General features: G+C 42.9%; 2 protein-coding genes across 2 annotated transcripts in view; one reads left to right on the forward strand and one right to left on the reverse strand.

Moving 5' to 3' along the window:
• The window catches only part of Nlg1 (Neuroligin 1), a 101,236-nt gene extending 80,313 nt beyond the window's left edge, over window positions 1-20,923 (reverse strand). The window contains exons 1-2 of the mRNA XM_070287030.1: window positions 20,815-20,923; window positions 20,569-20,734 (exon numbers count right to left, since the gene is read on the reverse strand). The gene's annotated coding sequence lies outside the window, so the exon portion shown is untranslated. The remainder of the gene's footprint in view (window positions 1-20,568; window positions 20,735-20,814) is intronic.
• Window positions 1-23,691, forward strand: part of Nlg3 (Neuroligin 3) — a 70,313-nt gene that overhangs the window by 25,138 nt on the left and 21,484 nt on the right. The window contains exons 2-4 of the mRNA XM_017180066.3: window positions 9,724-10,099; window positions 11,404-12,344; window positions 18,836-18,999. Of these exons, the coding sequence (XP_017035555.1) occupies window positions 11,683-12,344; window positions 18,836-18,999 (826 nt within the window). The 5' untranslated portion in view covers window positions 9,724-10,099; window positions 11,404-11,682. The remainder of the gene's footprint in view (window positions 1-9,723; window positions 10,100-11,403; window positions 12,345-18,835; window positions 19,000-23,691) is intronic.

Genomic DNA, 23,691 nt, shown 5'->3' on the forward strand with positions numbered 1-23,691 from the left:
GTTAAGTATAGGTACTTAAGGCAAAGTTTCTAGCCTTAAAGTTGGACTTCAGATAGTCTCTTAAGTTAGTGAAAAATGTTATTCACTAAAAGAGAGTTAGCATTATAATTTTTTCTCTGTGTAACTCTGCTACGAGTACAAATTGCAGTACTTGTATCAAGATACATTCGAAGAACAAGCAAGCAACTGAAGCAGAAAGTTTGAATGGTTCAGAGGAGAGAGCAGAGTAAGGCAGTCTAGAAATATTTGCATAGGTGCCTCCCCCTTGGCCGCCGCTTGTTAGCCCCCATTTCCCCTGTTTCCACACATATTGATATGCTTTTGGCCTTTTGTCGACACTAAACGCCAGGCAGAGTCCTTAAAGGCAATGAAAATCCGTTTTCTCCGATGCGCTGCCTAAATAGTTAAACACAAAATCCCCGTGCCCAGAAATTGAGCAACGACTTAGCAGGGTTTGGTGGGGGAAATGCCTGGTCTCACTTTGACATTTGTTTGACTTTGCCAGTTGGCATAACACAAAGGCAGCAGCAGCTCCGCCAGGATTGTGTGCATTTTAGCGGAGTTTTAGAGCCAAAAAGCTAACAGCAAGACCCAAGTCATGTTTAAGTTTAACGAAGAAAAGGAAGAAAAGTTATTGGGCGTAAATATGTACCCTGCTTGGGGTCATAAATGCAAAATATTAATATTTTCTAGGTAAATTTTATAGGTAAATATCTGGTTTAAAGGAAGTTTTGTAGAAAGTCTATCAATTTTATTCCAATATAGAAATTAAATTCTTGGAAAGGGTATTTGTTTCCTGCCTTTCATTGATGCCTAACTCACCTTCGTAGCTCCTGTAAGCTCGCATTAACAGGAACTCTTGCCAGGAGGTCGCAGGTTGCGTATACGCCCTGTCTTACGCCTGGATCCCACCTGGCTGCTTGTTTTGGCAAAAACTGTTTGCTGGCTGTGGAAACTAATTAAAATATGCACAACTTGCCAAAATACTTAAAAGCAACACATGTGTGTGTTGTCTGTGTGGGGCTGAGGCGCGGAAGGAGCCACTATCCGTGGTATGCAGAAAATGTTGGTAAATGCCGCTTTTGCAGTTTTTTGTAATTTTCCACTCAACAGATTTCCCAGCTCCCCTTGTTCTTTTCACTTCTTTATGCCGTTTACAAAAATGTTGAGAATACTACGAAGGGGGAAAATGGGCGTGGAAAATGCTCGGAGCGAGATGCCTTAGCAACAAATAGTTTATTTATGCGCTTATTCTTCGTTATATATGCACGTTCATTTCGTGTTGCCGCTGCCCCAAAAAATGGGAATTAATTTAAGTTTCCTTCTCGGTTTATGCTTAGTTGCAGCCAAGAGTGCAGGATTTAATGCATGAAGGCTGCCGCAAGCGAGGAGGATGCATAAGACTATGCATATAGTATCTGGAAATGGATGTGCATAATTTAATGGCCTCGAGAAAAGGAAAGGAAAGGAAAAGGAATTCCAAAGTGGTTTCGATTTCATTGTGATCTCTCTTATTCTGTCCTCTAGCTGTGAATAGCTTTTCCTTCTGCTTCTCGGCTTGCTGAACAAATGTCCTGCCCACCTTTCGTACCCTTAGGCCCTTAGGCAAAAGTCGTCTGCTGTTTGTGCCAAAAGTTTTAACTAATTTTCTTGTTTTCGTGCCAGGGAGACCAAATAAAGGCGAAAACTTGCATAAGACTTTCACGATAAACTTTCCTAGAGGGACAATTAAAAAGATTTGTTTTCATGCTTGAATTTTGTTTTCACGCACAGAAACTGCATGCTCTAGCTGGCGGAGATCCTTCCGCTTTAAAGCCACCTGCTACACGATAATTTAATTGAATGTGCCAACCGAGAAGGGAAAGGGCGGCGAGTAATTAAAGTCAACCGGTGGTGGGGGCAGCATTCAAATTAAGCCGAAACAATTTCGGATGCCTTTGTTTATGCCATCGTTATGCCAAACTTCCAACTGGGCCGAGCGGCGCAGCAAAACCCAGCCACTTGACGCCTAATGACCAATTTAATGGGGAGGCGGAAGGCTCCGTGGCGCTGTGTGTCCAGAGAACATTTGCAAATGAAATGGCCTGAAAAATGGCAGGGAACGGGCTGTGGAAGAGGAGCATGGCCTGGCGGAGCAATTCGACCGCCTGCCGATTACCTGTTCGGGGTTGTTAATTAAGTTTAGGCAGCCTAAATGTTATGGCAAAGTTTTCTATTACCGAGCCGGGAGAGACGGCCACACGACTCCTAATGAGACACGTAGGCGTATGAGTAACGCAGTCAAACAGGTGAATTTACGGGACAGACGACGTGACACAGTGAACACAACACTCAGACTCGACAATGGGGCGTATGCGTAATGCACAGGATAATCACCTGCTCTGGCCAGTGCCTCTTCCCCTTTAATTATTGCCCAGCTGCGGGGCGTAAATACTTCGTCGGCCATCAACAATTCTCGGGCATGCTGCGCACCTAAAATATGTATGAAACTCGATCGGGGAATTGAAAAAAGTCCTGCCGAAATATATTCCATCTAACAAATTTCCAGCCAAAAGTTACTGAACCAAGGGGAAAAGCAGCTACAACTTGGCTTAGCTTGTAATACCATCCGTAACCCAGAAGCCACCGCCACCACCCCTCACCCACCACTCGTATCTATGAAATTCGAGACTTTTTCTAGCTGGTGCTCGCAACTTTCACTGCTTGAAAGTTTTCGCACATGAGCTTCAAATTGCGCGTATCCCCCCCAAGGGAAAATGCTGGGGATGGCGAATGAATGGGAAATGGGGGGCCCAAACTGAAATCGAAAATTGTTTGCCAAGCGAAGCGCTTAGCTAAATGTCTTCCGTGCCAGTTCTCCATTGGGAGGATGTCGATTGTTGTGGAAACCGGAGAAGGCAGCGGAGGCACCGGGCTGGGCGGCAGGCGAAACAGGCTAAGGAGGAGCTGGAGCTCTGAATAAGGGGAGCGGGCTCGAGCAGAGCAGGTGCACTTCTCGCCCGCCCATTAAAGCGAACGACAAGTGCAAACATGGAGTCTCCCACACAGAGAGAAATACCATAATTCAGTCTAGAACTTTGAAACTAAACTTTTAAGCCTGTCTGAAGCCAGATATTTGAGGAGCAAGAGAAAGCCTTATATTCTTACAAAAGAAAGAAAGGTATAGAGAACAGAGGCTGAGATTTAAAATATGCCTCTAATTTTCGAATAGTGCCCCAGCCTCTCCGAATTTCTTTCTGTGCACCTGGGGACAAACTCGAGACTCCCAGAGACCGTGCCACATTGCTGTATTTACATGCAGACAATATGAAGCAGTCGTATATGTTTATAACATCCGCAAATTGTTGAAGATAACAATTATTGTGCATTGAAAGCAAAGCTAGGGCGGTTCACAGCCGAGAGAGCTGCGGGGGAAGCAGTGAAGCAGTGGCAGCCGGAAATGACAGTTTACGGAAACACACAAAGCCAACGAGGACGGCAGGACCAAGGACCAGGACGGACACAAAGCCAGGCCCAAATAGCCTGGAGATGTGCCATTAGGTTGGCAGCAACTACACACTCGGCCCCGCAAAGTCCACCCACGTTGTGGCTAAGCAGATTTCGTATTATTTTTTTTTTTTTTGTTCTGCTCTTGTGCTGTAAATTTTGCAACTTGTCTGGGGATAACTATTTCACCTTTACAGCTGCTGCTGCTGCTGCTGTCTCCCCAGGTGTTGCTCATTAGTGTAACAGGCTTTCCTCTGCGGTTAAGTTGAGATTGTTCAAATTGAAATATTACTGGCTAAGACTCCGGCTTACAGCATGAGGTCGAAACTCAATTAGAGGCCAGCTGGGTGCTTGTGTTGCTGCAGAATGGATATTACAGTTGGGAGAGGATATCTGTGGATACATGTACAGATTTTCAGTGAAATGTGTCATCAACTTTCTTCTAATAAAGGGAAAGAATTAAAATACATAAAAGATTTCTCCAAGTGCCCCCACTAAAAGATGACAAACTTAAAAGAATGAGTTCGCTTTTGTCGTAAAAAAATATCTTGTCCATTAAACTTGTTTATTTTTTAGCCCTCGTTCCGACTTGACCTAATTGATTCCCATTGTCTGGTCCGGAATCACTTTCTTACTGCCAAATGAAGCCTTTATCCTTGACTATTTCCCATCGCCTGGCTTGTTGAAAGGTCAATTACGGTTCGGATGTCTTGGCCATTGTTTCGGCCTGCGTTTATGTAACTCCATCCAGCGTCGACCTTGCATTATTTGGACAGGATGATTTGCCCTTGCATATTTATAGGGCGGAGCGAACAAGCAAATGTATTAACTAAGTGGGCAAAAACAAAGCCAAAAGCGAAACAAAATGGCTGGCTTCGAATGCTCCTATGACCGCACATACACAAAGGACCCAAGGACCTGGGGACCAGAGCGGCAAAGGACCCGTTGTCATATCGCGCCAGCAACGCCCTCATTGAGTAAACATTGAGTCAACACTTCCGCTGAGATAACATCAACATGGCGCCAACATTATGGAAGGGCCGAAAGCGATGGCCAAATAGATATTCCATTGCAGATAACATGAGCCAAAAGACAAAAGCGAGGACAACGCAGAAAAAGTACGGGGGAAACCAGAGCGCTTAGCTCTTGGCCAGCGATTTTTACCCAATAAATTATTTTATCTACCATTTCGGGCAAACAAAAACAAATACGCCGCATCAAGGCCGGGCCACGTGGCATAAAATGGAATTAGGAACGCATTGACAGACACACAGAGCCACAGTAAGAGACACACACACACAGAATGGCGGCGGCTGTTTATGAAAACGTCATTAAAATACCCCAAAGAGCAGCTACGCTCGTAGTTCTCTGCCACATCCAGTAAAAGTAATCCTGGACAAAGCCAAGGGCACTGCTCTGGCATGGGTGGAAATTAATTAAGACCAACACGCTTAGCCGGGATGAATATTTAGGAGCCTGTGTCCTCTGGCCTGTGCGCTGCAAATTGATTTTCATTCGAAATTGTCGCCTTAAGTGTGATGGACTGCCAGGATGATAACAATCCAAAGTAAATTATGCGGAAGCTTGATGCCAAGATTTAGCTTAGTTAGCCAGCGATGCTTTTGGTTAACGTTATAGGGTTTCATTCTCAAAGAATAACTTGCTAAAGTATACTTAAGAAATGGTTATAATATTTTATATAAATTATTTCTTAACCTCTTTATAGATATATGAAAAATAGTTTATTTTGTATTAATTTCCTCTTTTCTGATGAATGTAAAATATTACCTTAGGAGTTGGGACAATGTGTAATCGTCTGTGACTAAGTTCCTAGCTTCTATATCTACTCGTTCACGTTGCCAACTCTCTCTCTCTGCCTGGGTCCTCTCTAGCCTCATTATTTAGTCTGGTTTGGCTCACGGGGCGTATGCGTAATGTCTTCGTTTATATGTGTGTGTGTGTATGTGTGCGTGGCTGTCGCCTACGTCATTGTCGTCAATTATTTTTGCATGTGTGCTGCTACGTAATGGCGTAATGCTGCTTTAATATCATTATTTTGCCATTTGCTGTTGGTGACCCCCCAAGGGAAAATTATTTAATGCGACGCCGGAATAACGAATTCAATTTGCGAATTCGGGGCAAGGACGAAAAAATACCGGAACGAAGGCGACCGAAAGCAGGCTGAGAAGTGATGGTTCCAAATTATTTGCCAATATTAAACGATAATTTATTTCCAACTGGGCCGAAAATTTGCCTTCGGAATTTGTTTAGCCGCGAGCACGAAATTTATGCCCATGCAGGGAAGACAGCATTGTAAAATCGGAGGGAAATTAATTTCCCATGCATTTGCCGGGCCCAATTGTGCGAAAAATTTATTGCTTCAGCTAATGTTTGGCCTAAGGATAAATTCATGTGTATTAGAGTTTGTGCGTGTGTGTGCCAATCGCATTCGAAGGATTTCAAATGTCAAAGAACTTTGCATAATTTAAACAGTTTGCGATTGCGTTTTCCCCCCAGATTACACCTTTGAGTAAATTTAAAATCAAATTTATTGTCTGGCATAGAAATTGTATTTGTATTGCTTCTGATTAAAGCCAATTTATTAATGCAGCGATAGGCGAATGAATAAATCATTACGCTTCGATTGTCTTCCTGGGGAAAGGTAAAAATTGGTTATGAAATTTCAATGAGCCCTTCGTTTTGCATAAGGATAACAATTATTTTCCATTTGCGGTTAGGGCAATGCCTCATTTTGTATATTTACACATTTATGCTAATACTTAAACCCCTTTGAGCCGCTTTAAGACACGAGCGGGAAACTATTTTCCTGCATTTTCATTTTCATTCATTTTCAAAATGCAGAGGGATTATAATTTCCGCCAAGTATTTTTTATCCCCACTACTTTTCCGAGACGCGCTTCCTTATTTTCTTCTCGTTGACTTGTCAGTTGTGCTCTTCCTGATGAAAGTCAGTTTAATTTTTGCCGCTGTTGTTGTGAAAAGCCATTGTTTTTCCCATTTTCCGGGCAGAGGATGGCGAGAAGTTATGTACTCGTATACATAAATAAAGGACGTGGGCGAGCAAAAAAATTATAAGCCTTTGTTTGCCGGATAGTCAGCATAATGAAACCCTAAAACGCAGCATAAAGAAGATGGCCCATTAGGGCAATGAGGAGTCGTCGAAAGAAAAAGTAGAGGAAGAATTGCGATAAAAAGTGTGTGTGGAAGAGAGAGAGACTTTTCCTTCGAATATTATTATCAGGAGACGAACTCTGACATGCAAAATGCATTTAGCTAAACTAAAAACATAGTTAAAAAGTCGCATTATTTCCCATCACTCGGAAAGTTCGCCATCGCACTTAATTCTTTGTTTGCCAGCTCCTCTTTTGGCTTCCCAACTCTTTTTCAGATTGCATTTCTCGCTCATATTTTCTTCGAGCGAATTTCCCACAATTTTGCATAAATTAGCATGAAAAATTACAGTTTCAGTTGGTCCGAGTATCTGTCAACTCTTCGGTCTCCTTGCAGACACTGCTTTTATGCAAGAACAATAGTATTATGCAAAAACAATAGTTTTTGTTTCCGAATTCAAGCCATGTGTTGCGAGATACTATTCTACTCTTCAATGCGGTCGAAGAATTCAACTAAATAATTACTAGGAAATTCGCAAAAACTCCAGGCCAGGACTACAACTAGAATTATGTATATATCTGGCTCGCCTTCATATCTTTCAATGGAGCAACCAAGGCCAAAAAGCCATTTCCTTCGGCCACTATCTCTTTTTTGCCTTCCCTGCCTTTGTATGGGTACTTTCATACCCACTTAAGCAGGGGGAAGGCAAGACAGTCATTTCAATAAACTCAAATAACAATGCCCAGGCAAGTAAGTCAGAAACATTTTCATTTCCATTTCCAGTCAGACAACTGCTAAACAATTTTCCCTTCTACGTTCCACCAACGCATTCCTTTTGCTTTGCCGTGCCTTTGCCTTTGGATTTGGATTTCTTTTTATATTTGTGAAGATTCCTTCGTTTCGGTTGCTTTTCACAACTCGGCAGAGCACCAAAACTGATTAAATTTCCGGAAATACATGTCTGCGAACGTATCGAATCGATATGCTATAACGAAGCAGTTTTTCCCACATGAGGGCTCCGAGATGGGAGCATTGAATATAAAGCATACGCTGCCACGAGCCCTTTGGAACTTTCGTTTAGTTAATCGCACAAAAATAAAACTGGGAAAAATACAATAAAATTCGGGTTTTTCGAGTTATAAAAAAATAAGTAAAGTAAGTTATTTTCTCTGTACAGCATCGAGATATTTAATAAGTTTGAGTATGCCTTTGAAAAGACAGATAAAATCAGGAGAAATCTGAACAAACAAATATCCATTACACCTAAGGATTGACCTAACTTTGAACTTTATTGCCCATTGTCTGACCTGCCTCCTCTGCCCCTTTTCTAATTGCTTGGCCCACAATTCTTAATTTAGTTGTGCTACTTAAGCAGTTTAATGCCAAGGCGGCCGAGACTGCTCCTTGTCCAGGCCGCCCTTTCATCCGCAACTGCCGGTGCCGCCTCTGTCTCGAAAGACAAATTAATGACCCTCGGACCGAGCTGCGGCTGCGGATGCGGATGCTCCGTCTTGGCGGCGCTGAATTTATGGCACAAAGAGCACGAAAAAAGTTGCGGCAAGACGGAAATTGCGGCCAGTTGGAAAGTCAAGAGACTACTTCTCGTTGGAGATGTAATTCCACGACCCGGCCACTCCGACCCGCTTCCATGATAAAACGTTTTCCATGGCAATTCCCTGGGCCGCTTATCGCGTTTTGATTTTTAATTAAAGCAAAAGTATTTCACAAACTGGAATTTCGTTTCGTTTATTTGCAATTAAATTAGGCAAACAACATGAAGACACTCTCGAATCCAATTATCTCTCGGAGAGCCGAGATACAAATTACAAATGTGAATAAAGTCATTTCGAATACTGGCGTGAGTACGTACAACTTGTATACAAATTTGAACTTTTTGACAACTTTTTGTTTTCTGTCCAAAAGTTCGGCAAGAATTTGTGGAGGAGCAGCGAAGAGCAAAGTTTGAGATGTTTTTCCTGTCATGTAATAAGGCGGCATTATTGTGTACGTAGAATCGTTGAGTGTGCCTAAGGAGAGCCTTAAGCCGGCTTGTTTCAAGTCGGGCAAATAAGTGAGCGAGTCGGACATTAATAGCAATCAGAAAAGTTGAGGCCGGACGCCAGCTGTTGGCTCTGCAATAAGTGCATATTTATATGTTTGTCACACTGTTTTAGCACTTGAAAGTCCTAACCGCAGCGTCACTGGCCCCTAACCCACTTACAATGGCTACACAAGGCGCAATGTCTGGGCAACAGTGCGTATGATTTACAATGTTTACCCTGGACGGGCAGGGTGATGCAGAGTTAAGTAACGTAAAGTCACTATTGCTGCGGACAACTTGATGATGTTATTTGCTAAACAAACCAAGCAACTCGCACTCCCTACTCCTCTGTTTGCCTATGTGACTTGGCCTGGGGTAAATTATATGCGGGAAATTCACTCGAATTTCGCATAATAAATGAAAAGCGCCAACGAGCCAAAGTCGAAGTCGTGAACGAAGACAAAAACGGAGGCGAAAGCCATCGCTGGGCCTGATGGAATGTTAAAATAACTCAATTTCCAGGAACACAATTAATTCAACTAGTGAGCCGAGGATTATGAGCGGAGAGGCAGCCGAGTCTAATTACTTTGCTAATGATCTGCATAATAATTTACTTACACTTGAGGGCACCATATAATTAAAATTTTACACCACCTCCGGAGTCACTGATTCAATTAATACCCTGCAGAAGGACGTCTGGAGTCAAAGAGATCATCCTAGTTCAGATGAGCTTTTATTATAATTTAATTTATTTATGAAATTAAGCCAGTTTTTTAATTAAATTTGATGGATGTTTCATGATTTGTAAATTTTGTTTAAGAAAATTCAAGTAATTCTTTTGTTGTGCTTTAAAATTATCACAGTTTAAGAAAACTAGTGAGGGCATTAAGAATTTCCTAGTCAATCGTCTGAACCGCTTCGTATGCCTTAGATAAATTGTTTGTCGCCCCAGATACGCATTCAAATGGCGCGTGTCGGGTTAATTATTAAGCATAGGTTAAGTGCCATAGACAGCCAGAGGAAGGTCTAATGAAAAGTGTGCCATCTCTTTGAACCAATTGCAGCCACTATGGAAGGCCTCAGCCCCCAGCCGACGACGGCCAACGCCTGCTCATCCTTTGGCACATTCTCGACCGCCTCCGTTTCCGCGGGATCCCAGCGAGCGCTGAGTACGTGAACGTCTCCGCGGAGAATGTCCGCTTGCATGACAATTGTAGCGTGCCGGCATTCAGAAAACGCAGCACCAGCAGACGACGCGGCTGAGCGAGCAGTACGTGAAGTGATTCTCAACAAGGTGCAACGGCAGGAGGACTAAGAGGACTCAGACCAGCAGCAGGAGCAGGATCTGGAGAGCAAGGACATCCAAGGCACATGCACGTCGAAAAGGCTTAGCACCTGCACCAGAGACGCAGACAGCAGCAGAGCCAACGCACGGAATAAGTAAGTGCGAGCTGAATAAAAATGTCTTCCTTCCAACGAAAAAATCCAAGAATAACACAGAGGAGCACGGCCAGGTATCCTGCCAGTCTGGCGGGTTTTTGGGGCTTATGAGACTGTCGAGTACCTTACTCAGTGCAAAAGCTGCTAGAAGATAGTCGGGTTAAATCCTCAACAGCGACCAATAATGGTGGACAGGTCAGTTTGCTCACTTCAGAGGGACCAAGTGGTCTTGGAGCATTGCTAAGGACAAGGAAAAATTCTTATAGCTCTTATGATTTCATTGTTGTATAATTTCACGAAGAAATGCTTTTGATTTCTGAGAGTAGGGCGCATTTATATTAGCCCTAAGCTTAGTTTAAAGCCCATACAACAGAGATCCTTGTCCAAGCATTACCTCGTGATCTTCTTATCGAAGCGGATTCGAATGAACACAGGTGGACGACAAATGGCTGATCCATTGACCCAATGTCACCATTCAGACAAAGAATGGGCTCCAGCTTAGTGCTGTGCACCTTAAGCCTCCATCGACCCACTCCGTCCACTCACTTGTCCTTCCACGTAGGCATTCTGCTCATGTTGTCAGGAGCCTGCTAGACTGACATGTCTGGCATATGCAAAATGCCAACTGTCCTGGCTACCGAACCTATCCACATTCTCCTCATACCCACCCCCCATTCCCTCTGCTCTTGTTGTTGACAACAACAAGGGCAAGGACACTACACCAAGTGCAAACAAGGTGATGCTTCAGCTGGCAAACATACCAAAAAACAAGACGAGAGAAAGGAGGCAAAGACAAAGAGAGGATTCTGGGTATTTCCATCCCATCAACCAGCGCCCGTTTCTTTTTTCGGAGGAAGGACTGCCTTCAGTTTGAGCACAAAAATGGCAGAGGGCCGAATGAAACGCTTTAGGACACACACTCGGCGGAATTGGCTGAAGAGCGTAGAAGAGCCCGAATGAGGCATTGTGAAAAAGGCTTGATGGAACCGGGATCGACTTAAGTTGGAAGGGAAAAATTTAATTTAAAAAAAGTGCCGTCAACTGAAGGGGGTGCTTTGAATAAATTTCATATTACAGGGGTTCTAGTAATTGACTTTTGACATAGAACTTATAACTTCGAACTTGCATTTATTTTTTCCAAGGTATTTAATTTTCATGAATAAATACAAATCTATAGACCTAAAGGGCCTATCTTTAGTATATACATATTTTTATTTCAGTTGAAGCTCCTTTAAATAAATAGTTAACTTAAGTGTTGCTGTGACATTGTTTAATTAATGCAATTTAATTTTTCTTCCTTCCAGAATTCCGTTCACTTTAACTGCCATATTTTTTTTTGCGCAAATAAAAGGAGAAACAACCTCATTGATGTTGTATGGTTGAACAAAAAAAAGAAACATACAAACGGGTAAAATCCCTGCCGCAACAAGGAAAAGCGAAAACCAGGCCACGCCACTAACAGCTATCTTGTGGTCAATTATAAAACGAAAGTAAAAAAGGCGAAAAAACACATAAAACAGAACACAAGTTATCCGAAAAACAGCGGCAACATTGCGACGTGGCCATTGTGACCAATAATAATAATGGTTATGTTGCTGCACTCGGTCCGCCAACTCCCGCCATCAGCAGCAACGCGAACGCGGCGGAAAGTCCCGCCCACCAGGACGCATACGTGGTCCCCACTGCTGGTGCTGGTCCTGGCTCTGACCCTATCCGGATGCACTGCAGCTGGAATTAGCTACAGTAGCAATAGCGGCAACCTCAGCTCATCACAGCGCAGCCCCGGCTCGGGGCCATCGACCAGCAACGGGGGACTCGTACTGATCGGATCCAGCAGCGCCACTTCCAGTTCCGTGCCCTCATTATCCCTCACTTCATCATCGTCGGCAGGTGGCTCCACGTCCTCCTCCTCCACCAGCAGTTCCTCCTCCTCGGGAGCCCCGGGCAGCGGTAGCGGTGGCAGCGGTAGTGGCAGTAACAACAACCGCAGTGGGCGGCCCTCCGGCACCAACTCCAACTTCAATTCAAACTCGAATCATGATCAATTACCCGCCCAGCTAACCTCTCGGATTATCCATGCACGCAATGGCGCCATATCGGGCGTAATTGTCCAATTAGATGGCCGGCACTTGGATCCGGTGGAGGCGTACCGGGGAATACCCTACGCCTCGCCGCCGGTCGGCAATCTGCGATTCATGCCGCCCGTCTCGGCGGCCATGTGGTCAAATGTCAAAAAGGCGGACAGGTGAGTCAAGTTACCTCTTCTTATTAGGGTATTTGCGTGGGATTAAGCGAAATTGTTTCCTGAAAAGTTGGAAATTCATTTAAGAAAATAACAACACATTTTGCATAACTTATTTATATGGGTTTTAGAAGAAATTGTTGCAAGAATCTTAATTCAAAAGTAAATATGTAGTATTAAAAACTAGTTTAAATTTCAAACTAGTCTACAATCACTCTGCAAGAGTTTATCTCAACCAAAAACTTTCCACTTAAAATTAAAGCTAAAGTGAAAATGGTTAGATTTCCGGTAAAAGTGCCAGCAAATCCCATCAGGAGTAACAAGAACAGAACCCTCATCCAAGTAATTTAATATACTTGCCAACCGGCAAGGGAGTCCCTCCAAAAGCATCCTGCAAAAGGGTTGAATTTGATTTCCCCTTTCAAGTGCATAAAATGATCAAAATGCCATAAGTCAAGGGCTGAGCCGCCAGTCTCTCGAGACTGTCCAACAATTGTCACCTCAATTAACTGGCTCATTATTGAGTCAAGTGCGCAGGCGGCGGTCCGAAAATCTCGAGAGCCAACTGAAAATAATGAAAATAATGGAAAAAGCTACAACCCTTGCCAGGTCCGCGACAACCATGGACATAATGATAATGGCTTCTGAAAATAACGAATGAAAAAATGCGGAAAATACAAGTCAAAGGTCAACTAAGTTGGCGGCCTTCCGCCTGAAATATCTCGAAAATTAAATATTTACGCAGTCGCCAGCAGCAAACGGTGCGACGGAACAGCAACAGCGGCTACACAGCGGCGGCATCTAATTTACAAATGCTCCCAAGTGGCAAATCATTATTCACAAAGATGCCCAGAGATATTCCAGCTTCCCTTGTTTACCATTGTTGTAAAAAAAAGGGGGATGCGAAATGGGTATGCACTTGGAAAAAATAGTCCCTATGAATGCCAAAAATTTCTTTTTAAAAAAAGTTCTCGTAAAAAATGTATTACAAATCCTATAAACACATTTATTGGTTAAGATGTTCTAAAAGGAATCAGTTGTTACCCTACGAATCAGATTATAATCTGTGCTTACAGGACATTGTTAATGTCAATGAAAGTTAAAACTGCAAGTATATATGGCTACTAAAAATACAATATAATATTTTCCTATATAATCATAAAATCTTTTTTCAAAGTGCTCCGCGGCTTCCCAAGTTTTTCCCCCTTTTTCATCAAAACTCCAAGTCCCAATGCTGATGAAAAAGGGCCGCGAAAATCAGTACAGCGCACAACGGGACGAAGAAAATAAAATATAATTTTTCAAGTTTAACAAAGAACACCACCTGCGGCCGGCTGGCAGACCGATGATTCGCGCATTCTCGCATTTCCCCGCCAATTTTTGGGTAATTCAAGTCGCCAAGCGGACAGTTGTGTCGTTTCTGCGGCATCATCTTCACTTTTCCGGCGAGGTGAGCGGCTTTATTTGTCGGGCCGTCCTGTGTTGACAGCGGGGGGTCAAGTCGGAGGCAAGGGAGCCAATAAAACGGCTTGAGTAATGTTTAGGAGATTTTTCAGCACGTCAGCGTAATAAAGTTGTCCATGGACAGGTCACACAATAGGTCATTAGTCTGATTTTGCCCCGGGAAATGGATACATCTCACGTTGCGAGGGACGAAATATTTAGATTGTTTGGTGGTTTTTGGTTTACATTTTTGCAGTTTACCTTACCCATACCCTTTGAAGGATGCGAAAGTATTTAGCAAATAGATTTGGCACCCCTTTAGGAACCTTTCCATTTGACCTTTAGCTAAGCACTTTTCACCTGTACAAAATTCTGGCCTTTGAAATAAAGTTGATTCTGAATTTCTACCGACCTGAACTTTGTGTACCGCATATTTTTGCCACCGCAAGTTTTCCCGCAACTTTCATCGGGCCTCATTGCAAAAATAATTTCTCCCCATCGCAGAGCAAAAAAAAAATTAAATAAAGGGAGCTCAGCAGGAAAAAAAAGGAAATTATGTCCACACATATTCCTAGCCCGCCAAAGGCAGCAGCTGTTCATGGCTTTGACAAGCCACGCGTGTCACCACCAAACCACCGAGCACCGACCTTCCGCCTTTCACCTCCCAGCCCAGCCACTCCCCATTTTTCCCCAGCCACATCCACGCACTTTCCCCACCCACAAGGGCGCCATCGTCTTTAATAAAAATGAAATAAATTCTGCCAGCCACTTTGCACTCTTGACGTCGTTGTTGTCGTTGCTGTTGTCGTTGTCGTTGTCGTTGTTCCGCGGCTGCACATCGGTCCTGCCCGTTGCCTGTGGCGTAAGGATTATGAAAAACAAGCGGATTAGTGGCCAACCTCTCCTGACCAGGTTCTGCTCGAATCCCCGGTTCTGGCTCATAAACGAAGTGTAAAAATCGCAATAAACTGGCGAGTTTTATGCATGACGCCAAAGTTTTTAATAAAGAAGAAAGTAAAAGCTCGGCGCAAAAACGCTAAGTGGGGAAACTCAAGTTAACGATTTTCCTAATAAAAAAGCGCATTAATGAATGGAAGGCCCTGGGACCTTCAGAAATGTGCGTGCAGCAGTTTGAGAGGCATCTTTCTCGCTTCAACAATCGGGAAGCTGGCAATACACAGAACGAAATAAGATATATAAATAAGAAAAAGTTGAAATTTAAGAATATTTTGATCAAGAGAAAATCTTTTGAAGGCAAATGTTAATGAAAAACTAAATATTAAATGTATAAATAAATTTAAAATTTTCCTAAAATATATCTAGCTAAGCCTAAGAAGTTTTTGTAGTGTAGAATATGCGTGCAGCAGTTGGAGAGGCTCTCGGTCGCCCCAGCAAACAGGAGCTGGCTCCATCATTAAAAACGTTAATTCCAATTTGAGGCTCAAGAGCAAGTGGTAACCGCAAGGCGGCAAAGGCGGCGGAGGGTTAAGAGGGCGGCGCAGTGGCCCCCACTGCGAGGGGGCGTGCCTGCTCGAGGACATCAGCCGCATAAATTGCCGACTGACTCGACGGCGGGCGCTACAAACTGTTGCCCGTTTTAAATGAAATTGCGAAAATTCATTTTAAATTGGATTTTATTTAATTTGACTGTGGCAAGAAAGCTTTACGCCCGAAGGAGATTTCTCCGAGGAAGGTGTGAGCCGTGAGGTGTGTGTCTGGGTTGCCTGCCAATCTAATTTGCGGAGGGATGGAAAATGAGGCGCGGGGGGATACAACCTTCTGGCCCGTTGGCCACAGGTAAAATTAATCTATTTTACTTGACGTGGCCGCAATGTCGCGTATAATTTTATGCGATCCGGTGCCCTCCGCTCGTCACCTGCCATCCCCCATTGAAGACTACACTGCGAGGAAATGTGACACTCAGAAAAATGGTTTAAAACCTTTTCCCAATTGGAATTTTCTTTCTATTCATTTGGTTATGACCTGAAATAAATTTAAATTTAGTATTTACTTAATTCATTATTTAAAATATTAATAATCTCTAAATTAATCTTCGACATAACAGCGATTTTTGTTTTTCTCCGTGTATATGCGTGTACTTTTCTGCTTGGCCAAGATTATGCTTTTGTTTGATGTATTTAAGCCGAAAGCGCCAGCGGATCTCTGGCCAGGCTGCTGTCCTGGCTACCATTTATTTACCGCAAAGCGTTGCGTATCCCATCCCTCCCAGCTCCAAAAGTCGTTCAGAAGTCCCCGTGAAGCCCCAAGACCGTGACCCTCGGAGCTTTGAGGCGCTCTCCCCTGCATGCAGATTAGCCTGGCCTTCGTTCCACTCAAATGTACACAAAACTGGAGCGCTTTGGGCCAGCTTTGCTTTATGTTTTGTTTGTGAATTCCAAATTGCATGTATTCCGGAATATGAGAGATGGAGGTGATGGGGGCCTTGGCATGGCTATAACCTTGTTTGCTTTTGACCGCGTGCTCTGGCTACCGAGCAGTTGCCGTCTGGCCAGGGTCAACCATTCTCCAAATTGTTTGCACGCATTTCCCAGATATCTGTTTGTGGCAAATAATCTGCGATGAAAGCAAGCTGTGTTTGAGAGATGCAATCTGATATTAGTTATTAGTCCGAATTCAAATATGTTGAGGAAGTTCGAACAGGGATATTCCAGGACCTGAAGACAAGAAGTATTAGTGGAGTTAATATTATAGAATACAAATATCCAATATCCATTACCCTGAGTTCCATTCCGAACATATTTTTCCCACTCCTGGCACAGACTACTCCCGTAAAAATAGTAAGGTGCGCTTAAATAGATGGGCCATCAGGGAGACATGATTATTTGCTCCACAGCTGTCTCTACAAGTAATTATCAAGTTTTTAGTGCCTGGCCATTTGCAAATGCGGTATCGATGGCTGCCGGGGAACTGGTGGAGGAGGAGGAGGTCCTCCCCTGACCTTAATTGCGGCACCCGCTTTATTAGCTCAACTTGCTTCCCCGAGCTACCTGTGCCACCTGCATAGCATCTATGGCCACCCAGTCTTATCTGGGAAAGTTCAGCGCTTGCAAAGTGGCATAAACAAGATCGCTTGCCACTTGAGAAGTGCGCGCCATTCGTTTGCCATGGGGAGGAGCAACATTAAAAAGGCAAAATGTGGCTTTTATGACCTCGGAACGAGAGACAGGGGGAGCTGTAGCTGTAGAGCTTTCGGGGGATTTTCGTTACCTGCTCGCACAAGCACTACAACTACGGCAGTTGCCGTAAAAACTTTTCACTTTCATTATTTTTAATATTTCTGCTCATCCAAGCTGGTCCTGCAGCCTGTAGGGTTCCGAGGTTGACACCATGTCCGCTACATTAAAAAAAAATTATATATATAAGAAGGCGGAGGGAGGATGTGGCCCGAAAATGAAACTTTTATTACCTGCCTTATTGTTTTGCCATAAAATTAATGATTATTATGGCAATCGCATGGCCACCACAAGCGTCCATTAAAGCGGCGACCCACTGCGGGTCAGTTCCCGGAGCGCCGGCCACCATCGCGGATTCCCAATTTTCTGCGAGGCGTTTGAAACGCCATAAAAACCAAAAATTAAATATACTCGCCATGGAAAACAAAAAGCAGCTCCAGCAGTGGCGGTGGCAGTGGCAGTGGCAGCGGCGGTAATAACAAAGATAAAAGGGCAACAGCGAAATAAAGTTAAGGAAATTAAATAAAATAAATTCTCGTTTCGCAATGTCATTAATGTTAATGCATTTTGGGATGACTGGAAGAGGAAGCCCCGTAATGGCCAGGCTGATAGGAGGAACGGAGGAGCTTGGTGGTACTATTGATTTTCGCTTTATGACAATTTGATGGCCAAGAGGAGTTGTGGCTGTTAATGAGTTAAGCCCACAACTTCAAGGCCTCCCGGCATGTCAACTGTAAATTGGGAAGGACCTCGATGACAGGACACAGTACCAGACGAGTGATTTTTGAGGGTCGCATCCGGTTTAATTCATTAGTGGCCGAGTGGAGATTCCCTTTCGTGCGTTTGCCAATCCTCTCACAGGGTTATTGACGCAAATCTACCAATCAATTCGGGGACAGCTTGAAATTCGAACACACAGCATCTCATCTGCGGAGTATCGTCCCTAGAAAATGTTGGCAGAGGTGCATCCAATGTGGGGGAATGTGTGTCACCCGCCCACTAGTAGATAAGATTAAAAACAAATAATAACAATGCCAGCTCAAAGCAGCTGCCAGGATCGAGAATTGGTTGGTTTCCATAGAGCACTGAGAAAATGGTTTGGTTTGAGTAATTATTAAAGCTGAGGCTGTTTTAATTTAAGGGTATTAACATAAATAACACATGAATATTTATAATTGAAAAGCATGTAACTATTCTAAAATAGCTGGGAAAAACCTGAAGTTGTTTTGTGAGATATTCTGCGTCACAGAAATTATTCCACAGTGTATTCTCGCCACATCAGTTTCATAAATGAGCGCAAGGCCAACACAGAGAGAACGCTCATGGCATTTGCATGGCTTGGTCTGTGGGAATATTGGGAGAAAATCAGTAAATTGCACAAGTGCACACATAGAGACCGAGAGGGAGTGATGTGCCAAGAGGGAAAATCGAACGATAAGAGCCAAATCGAAAACCAATTTACCAGCATTGAAAATAAGCCTTGGCCAGAAAGAGGAAAAGGCAGGAAAGGATGGGGGGAGAACCCCGAGAAAACAAATTAAAACGCAAACTTTGCGTTCAAATCAAAAAGTTGTTATGGCCAAAAGACAATCACAAAGTTGACGTTCGGGGCTGAACTCCGCCCGGAAAACCCCCTCGAAGATTACGCAATTCTGGCAAATTAATCTATTTATAACGACATTCGAGGCTGGGCATAAAAATAAGCCTATTTACCGAAAAACTTTTTTTTTCGGTTTCGGTTTCTTTTTTTTCGGGAAACCTTTTTAAGGAGAACAGCCAAAAGCCCTACGCAAAATGCCTTCGAAGAAAGTTTCGCCCTTGACAAGTTTGGCACTGAAATCTTTTTCGATTTTTCAGATTCAGCCCCGTTTGCCCGCAACGACTGCCGGACATCCACAACGAGACGGCTGCCCTGGAACGGATGCCCAAGGGCAGGCTGGAGTATCTGAAGCGATTGCTGCCCTATCTACAGAATCAATCAGAGGACTGCCTCTATCTAAATATTTATGTGCCCATACAAGGTGAGTGCAGGGGCAGGGTAGCCCCCAACACCGAATGAGTTTGCTATAATTTTTGTCTTTTTGTTCCTGCTTTTTATTATTTTTATTTTTTTTTTTTGCACTTTGCTAAAACCAAGAAAAATGACACGACCATGCCGGGGGACTGAGTCTTGTTTATTTAGCACTTTGCAAGGCATTTGAATAAATTGGCAGACGCCATGAAAACGGGTGCGGGTAACTCGCCTCAATTTTTCTTCCCTCCGTTAATCCCTAAGGCCAATGCCAGAAAAGGGTCAGCCTTGGCAAAGTTTTAAAATCTCTTTTTTTTTTTTGTGAATTTTTCGTTCAGTTCTTGTTTTTTTTTCATTTCCCAGGCTGCATGCAAATGGACAAATGCTTGGGCATTTTTCAAATTCCCAAAGAAAAAATACGCTAAGCTGAAAGGGAGGTCCAAGAGTCCCGAATGCAAAGTGGCCAAATTTATGCCTAAAGTATGTCTGGCCCTGGTCCTGTTTGGGAAAAAATCCGAAACAATTTGCCACATTTGTCTGCAGCTGATTTGCTTTTTGAGTTTTGAAAGCGGAGAGAGGAGCCATTAAAGTAAATCTTAAAAAGGGATCGTAATAAATTCAAGAAATGTGATTTTTATTTACCTACAAGATTTGTTTTTGAATATATAAGTTTATTAAGCAACAAAAAATATAGATTTTCACTACCTCTAATATATATTAATTAAGTTTAATCATCCTCTACAACAGTCATTATTATTTACCTTTCAAAGTGGCCATCTAAAACTATAAAATCAATATAACAATGAAGTCAAATTTGAAAGTCTTTCATCTTTTCATCAAATCCTTTGTCCTAGTTCACTGCTTTTAGGAGCTTTTCTAGGTAATATTTTAAAGAACTTTAGTTCATCCATCGATCCACTCAACTATGTGTCTGTCAGTCATTCAGTCAATTCCAGTCGGACACTGGGAAATGCAACGACGGCAGCAAACTCGAACCGTACCCCGCTCTCGGGTGGGTAGTAAATTACATTTTAATTAAAACCCAGAGGAGTGGTGGCCGTCGGGAGTCGGGACGCGCAGCTCGGCTTAATGGGAGCCATCAGCGGCAGTCATTTGCCGGCTAACTGAGGCAACAGAGCCAGCTGAAGAAACTCGAACTTGGGCGCCACGGCACCTGCCAGCCAAGGAGTTGAAGAAGTGAAGTGCACTGCGAATCGAAGTAAATTTGATTGTCTATCAGCGCGTTAAGAGCTACATTTAATGTACTCTTCGGTGGCAATGGAGTTTCCGCCGCAAAGCGACTGTCTTTCAGGCTGTCAGTCCGTTAGACAGTCGTCCATCATTCTGGGAGACAGTTGCCTTGATTTCGCCGCTGGCTTTCAATTAACTTGCTGTTTCACAGGGCGTATACTTAATATATTTGCTTTGCTTAGATCAATTTTTGAAGCTTCATGATATTCAAAACCATAAAATTATGTTTTGTTGAATAATTCTACTTGAGTACAATTTAAATTGTATTTCCTAATGATTTCAATATTAAAACTAACAACTCTTGCAGTCTCAACGTGAAATAACATACCTAAAACCCATTTGGACAAAAGTCCAAATGCTTGTAACAATTTTCCAAGAATATTTCGAATGTCCAAGGTCCTTAGCGTAAGGAGTGTCCAATTAGATGAGTTTTCGTTGTTATAACAATGGCACATTTTTTTCTCGGTTTGCTGATAAGGAAAATGTCGCCTTGTCTGCGCATGAAAAATGAAGAAAGTAAATACCTATAGTATAAATAAAGATTCGCTCGAGTATGAAAGAATTTACATTTTACCTGCAATTTGTCTTCGACGGCAGATGGCAGGAAAGGTCCCAGCCGATGAAGGCGTGCCAACTTTGCTGAGTTGCAAGAGTTTTCAATTTTTTTCCTTATTTATTTTCCCAGGGAGAGGAAATTATGATAAATTGTTTGGGCCAGAAACTTGAGACGCTGCCCCAAATTGAATTGGAAATTGTATACAACGTATTTCGAGTGCAATGCTCATCTTCAAGGGCGGCTAATTGAACGAGCAATTTGTCGGGGGACAAGCCCCAGTGAAAGGGAAAATTAAATGTCTGGTTTTGATAATTGGATAAGCAGTCCCTAAAAAGCAGAGGGAAACTTTTTTGTGCATGGCAAAAGCCCAAGGATAAAGACATACTTACAGGGGGATAACAACCGCAGCCAATCCGTGTCCTTGAGCTTCACGTAATAAATCTTTTAAAACGGAGAAAATGAACAAAAACACCGAAGAATATGTAAATTTTTGACAGTTTAACTTAATGAGCTGAGGGCTCTGTGCTCGTCCTGGGTTTCCCAACTGTCAGAAAGGGCACCTAGATGCATAAATCATTATTTATTTGCGTCGGGTCTTGTTGAAGTGACTGGCCAGATAGGGCGGGCCAGGGAACCCTAGATAAAATTCAAGGTTGCCTATATTTTACAATCATTTATAACCAGTCATGGGCAAGGTAGGTCTTTTCACCTTTGATAGATATGAAAAGGTATAAATAAAATAAATGGCATGGAGAATCTATCTTAATATTTGTTAATTTTTAAATATATTCTTTTATGAATCCACTGAAATTATATAAAAGAAATCAAACAATTCTTTAAATGTATGTCAAGGCTGACAGAGGCTCACTTGGTGTCCGAACGTGTATGAATATGCTGCATAAGAAGTGGAAAATATACTTTTATTATCCTTAGCAAACACACACGCACACATAAATCTCTTGTGTCTCTTTTTTGTAGTCCACTTTTTGAGCTCCGTTTACGGGACTCGAGGAGCTGGAATTCGGGACTCGGGTCTCTGGTCTCTGGTCTCGGACGGATATGCAGCTAGTTTAATCTACTTGGACATGACAATAAAATTTATATCATCTTAACTTGCCTCTCTCTTTGGGCCGCTGCTTAGTGAAGTCCTTTCTCGCCTCTGTGGTTTTTATTTGCTCCTTGCCATCGCTTATTGCCAGCGTCCAGCCTTGGCCTTGCGCTTTATTTTGGCCTCTTTCTCATCTCATCTCGTCTCATTTTATTTTATTTGCTGCCTTTTTTATGGTATTATTGTTGTTGCTCTGTGTCCGTTGGCATTCTCTTTTAAGTCCCGGACTTGTTCTCGCTGAGGCGAGGCAAAGGAAAAGCGCCGAGGGAAAGTGTATAAAAATAAAAAAATAAACATACAAATGCCACATTAAGCATGATTTGCCGCTTTTCAAGGCAAAAGTCCATTGGGCTTTTTATTCCCCCCGAAATCGCTCCGACCGCTCCGGCTTTTTCGAACCCTCATCTGGCTTTGCTCGTTCGTGTGTAGATTCCAAGTTTATCAGCTGTTTGAATGTTGGCCATATTTTGTGCTTAACTGACTTTTGTTTGCCCACTGAGAAATGGACCTCCATCCGGTATCCCGTACCCCGTACCCCGTATCCCCTATTTGTGGCTTGGTGAAAAATTAATGTCATAATTTCTAATCTCCAGCATTTCCATGTGATTAACTTCTTCAAGCCTCACTTAATGGCGCATTACGAGGAGGCTTTGCTGCCCATTGACCAATTGATATATGTGATGACTTCCTTGACCTTTTCCCATATCGTTCGCTGTAAGACCCCGAAAAGCCCGCGCGCACAGGGCAATTGCATCTATATTTTCCATAAATCCATGGCAGCATTGTAGTTGAATTCGTAATGAAATTTTTCCTTTGTGTCTATGGTTTCGCTTGAATTCAATAAGCCAATCGAATTTTGCCGAAAAGTTGTTTGATTGCGTGAGCCAGAAAATAAACAAATATTTATCGTGTGCCCTGTGTATGCCGGCAAAGTGGGCTCTTGAAATTGATATGGGCAGAGGTATGAGTATGGATTTTGGGCCATCAATTTGGTTTTCCATCAGAAATGGGAATGTGTCAGAGATTGGAAATCGCAGAAGAGTGCAGGAAACCGATTGTTTGACAGATTTAAAATTCCATTTAATACTCAGCGTCAAACAGTCATACATGTAAGAATTATTTAGTTAAGTTCTTCAACAGAACATATTATTAATTTTGTATTTATTAATTTTTATTCCTTTTCTCAGTGTACCAATATCGGTTTGGCTATGGCATTGCCATCCCATTATCCCCTAACCCAATCGTATCGGGGAAACCCGACCCATTGAAAATACATTATTAATGAGGCGGGGGACGGGTTGAATTGTTGTGTGCCGAATGCGTGCCGCTCTCGTCACGCAAGCGGCACAAGGCGTCCCAAGTCAGGCGTCCCAGAAAAGCGCCGGAAGCGGAAATCGAAGCGAGAGCCGCTTGGTGCGTGATCCTGGTCATACACGGAAATGAAGTTTTCTTCTCAGCTTTTTTTTCGGTACCTAGCAAGAGTTATGTACACGAAATGACTAAATATATGTAGATGCTCCTACGTGTGTATATTTTTTTATATAGTAGTCAAATTAACACCAAAATGAAACTGAGGAGCACAGAGTACAGCACAAAAGAAAGGAAAAACAAGTAAACTTTTTACTTTGTCTGCGCCGCGTAAACTTTTCCTCAGCAGATATTGCAGTTGAATGAGACCGTCGAGGGGTGGAAAAATTCAGGCAGACAGAGACCAGAATGAGGTTACTTTGCTCATTTTCTTATGCCAGACACAATTGCCAAACGCAACGAGGGAGTAGGAAACGGAA

This window comes from Drosophila kikkawai, chromosome 3R (genome assembly GCF_030179895.1).
Source record: "Drosophila kikkawai strain 14028-0561.14 chromosome 3R, DkikHiC1v2, whole genome shotgun sequence".
NCBI classification, from domain to species: domain Eukaryota; kingdom Metazoa; phylum Arthropoda; class Insecta; order Diptera; family Drosophilidae; genus Drosophila; species Drosophila kikkawai.